The sequence below is a fragment of the Myotis davidii genome, unplaced genomic scaffold (genome assembly GCF_000327345.1).
Source record: "Myotis davidii unplaced genomic scaffold, ASM32734v1 scaffold1203, whole genome shotgun sequence".
Classification (NCBI taxonomy): domain Eukaryota; kingdom Metazoa; phylum Chordata; class Mammalia; order Chiroptera; family Vespertilionidae; genus Myotis; species Myotis davidii.
Window position 1 is genome coordinate 679,598 of NW_006294353.1, and position 3,121 is coordinate 682,718.

The following is a 3,121-nucleotide window of genomic DNA, read 5'->3' on the forward strand; positions in this document are numbered from 1 at the left end:
TGTGGTTGGACCAGCCTCACCCCGTTGCTCCTTGGGGTCAACAGCAGGTATTTCTTACGGGGCAGGTGAGCTTGGGCCTAACGAGACTGACGACCAGGGTGCGGGCAGCCTCTGTAGGGGAGGGGCTTTTAGCCGCTTGCTGGGGGACTGGAAGCTCTGCAGCAGGGTCTGGGGGGAGGGTACGATAGCCCCGTCTTCCCACGGTACTGGGATTAGGTGAAGCAAGAAAGGCAGGCCTTGCCTCCTCTGGTGCTTTGATCATTTGGGATTGTCGGTAACAGGTCCCGTTTCCCAGGGAGTGCAGGGAAATCCCACACAGCACAGGAGGTGCTCCCTTTCCTTCCCTTGTTTTGACTCGTTTCATTAGCAAAGTGTCAACACCTTGTCACCCTGGGGAGAACATGGTGCTTTTAAAAGAGGTGGAAGGTCACAGTGTCAGGCAGCATATTCTGGGGCTGAGCTACTGGTCACTTCCTCCCGTTTCCTTGGGGTCAGAAACTTCTAGGCAAGGGCAAGGGTCATCTCATCCAGCAGAGCAGCACTAGGAGGCTCATGACAACAGGGCCCCCTCACCGAGGGTCTGCCCTCGGTCGGCAGTCCATAGTCAGACGCCATGGCCTGGCAATGCACTTGGCCAGGCCTGCCCATGAGGCATCTTACACGTTTTGAAATGATTGCCATATTTAAAGTTTGACTTTCTGGCTTCCTGAGGATATGGTGGCCTGGGCCAGTCTCTGGTGGTAATGGTCAGTGGAGCTGACCAACCATGACCCTACAGATGGGCTCTCTGATTGGCCTCATTGGACCCATCCTCCCTGGCTCTGAGTTTGGGTTACAGTCCAACTTTAAGTCTTCAAAGCAGCAGCTGGGTGAGATTAGAGCTCGTGTCTTCAGAAACAAGTTTCCTGGGTCGGACCTAGGAGCAGACCCTGAAATAGGACTGAGGGCAAGTAGTTCAGTGGGAGATGTCCCAGGAGAACAGCACAGGGTTGAGGGAAGTTATGAAAGGGCTGATTTGTGGGGGGGTGGCCTCTGGGGCTCAGCCACTACGCACACTCTGGATGCAGCGGGGGAGGCACCTCTGTGCTGTCCACGAGGGGGCTCGGCTAGGGGGTGAACCTCGGCTAGAGGTTCCCTGTATGTGGGGCCTCTAGAAAGTCCTGTATGAGGACCCAGAGAAGGCCTCAGCCACGATGGGGTGCAGAAACTTGGGAGTCAGGTTATCAGCATGGACACGAGGGGCCAGTGGTAGGGCAGATACCACTGCACCCACTGTAAACAGTAAAGCACCCATTCTGCACGGCAGAGTAAACAAAGCACCGTGGCCTGCCCAGGGCAACGCCCAGCAGACCATCAGCGTGCAGCACCGGGCAGTGCGGAGGCTGGATGGGCCTGGAGGGGGCTAACATCTGCTCTTTGTCTCACAGCCTCCTGAGCAGCCCCCCTACCCACACCACCAGGGTGGGCCACCCCATTGCCCACCTTGGAACAACAGCCATGAGGGCATGTGGGGTGAGCAGCGTGGGGACCCCGGCTGGAACGGCCAGCGCGACGCACCCTGGAACAGCCAGCCTGACCCCAACTGGAACAGTCAGTTCGAGGGCCCCTGGAACAGCCAGCACGAGCAGCCGCCCTGGGGTGGTGGCCAGCGAGAGCCGCCCTTCCGCATGCAGCGGCCACCACACTTCCGCGGGCCCTTCCCACCCCACCAGCAGCACCCACAGTTCAACCAGCCACCACACCCCCACAACTTCAACCGCTTCCCGCCCCGCTTCATGCAGGATGACTTTCCCCCGAGACACCCCTTCGAGCGGCCCCCCTATCCTCACCGCTTTGACTACCCTCAGGGGGACTTCCCTGCTGGTAAGTGTTTTGCATGTTTGAGGCCCAGTACACACAGCCCTCTCCTGCCCCTGGTTCCTGGAGAAGTCCAGGTTGCCTGCCTGGAGGAGGCACCTGACAGATTGTTCTCCTGAGCACTGCTCTTCGTCTTTGGTGTGCCCCTGATGTGCCCCGAGGCTAGGTCATAGGCAGAGGGTCATGGGATGACACAGGAGAATAGACCACACACCAAGCAGTAGAGGGGTGACACTTTGGTCCCTCCTCCTCGGAATAGGGCACCGTCTCTGTCCTGCAGAGAAGGGCAGATTCCAAAAGGAGAAGTAACCCCCAAGTGCCCATAGCAACAGGCACCGAGTCCAGGGCCCACGCTGCTGTCATAGGATTGGTTTCCCGGTCTTTGTCTCAAAGTTTTCATCAGCTTTCCTACTTGATTATTGTTTTTCAGAGTCTTTATTTTTGTTAACTTTCTCTTTTTAAAATGAAATTTTAAATATGTTTTTATTGATTTCAGAGAGAGGAAGGGAGAGAGAGAGAGAGAAACATCAGTGATGAGAGAAAATCAGCGATTGGCTGTGTCTTGCACATCCCCACCTAGGGATGGAGCCCACAACCCAGGCATGTGCTCTAAATCGGAATCCAGCTGTGTCCTCCTGGTTCATGAAATCGATGTTCAGCCACTGAGCCACACCAGCTGGGCTTAAAAGAATTTTATTCTTACTGTATTACTGCCTCTACCTTAAAACCCTCCATTGGTTATAAAGTCAGCTCGGAGATCATTAGCATGTGTGTTGTTTGTGTTAACATCCTGGGGTGGCGTGACAGTCCCACAGACTGGGTGGCTCCAACAACAGGGACTGTTCCCAGTCTAGAAACCAGGTTAGTTTCCTCTAATGTCTCTCCTCGACTTGTAGTTGGCTACCTTCGCCCCGTGTCCTTACATGATTGTCTCTTTCTACCTGTCTGTCCTAATCTTATAAGTCATATTGAATCAGGGCCCACCCATATGACTTCTTTTTAAGTTAATTATCTCTTCAGAGGGAGAGTTAGGACTGGTGGTGGTGAATGCAGGGGTCAGGGGTGGGGAGGAGATACAATTTAGCCCATAACACTGCTGTTAGACTAGAAGGTGCTGTGATTTCCCTGTGGTTCCTTCTTTAACCTACGAGGCCCATCAGGTGCTGCTGTGGGTGCCAGCCCCCTTCGAGCCTCTGCTCCTCCCCTCTTGCTGCAGTGAATTAAGCAGCGAGTGAAGCAGTGGGAGAGGAGGTGATGGAAGGGA

At 55.0% G+C, this 3,121-nt stretch overlaps 1 protein-coding gene across 3 annotated transcripts in view; it reads left to right on the forward strand.

Moving 5' to 3' along the window:
• CHERP (calcium homeostasis endoplasmic reticulum protein) overlaps positions 1-3,121 on the forward strand; it is a 33,388-nt gene that overhangs the window by 22,968 nt on the left and 7,299 nt on the right. For all 3 annotated transcript variants that reach the window (XM_006768442.2, XM_015567009.1, XM_006768443.2), the window contains exon 10: positions 1,428-1,863. In XM_006768442.2, the coding sequence (XP_006768505.1) occupies positions 1,428-1,863 (436 nt within the window). The remainder of the gene's footprint in view (positions 1-1,427; positions 1,864-3,121) is intronic.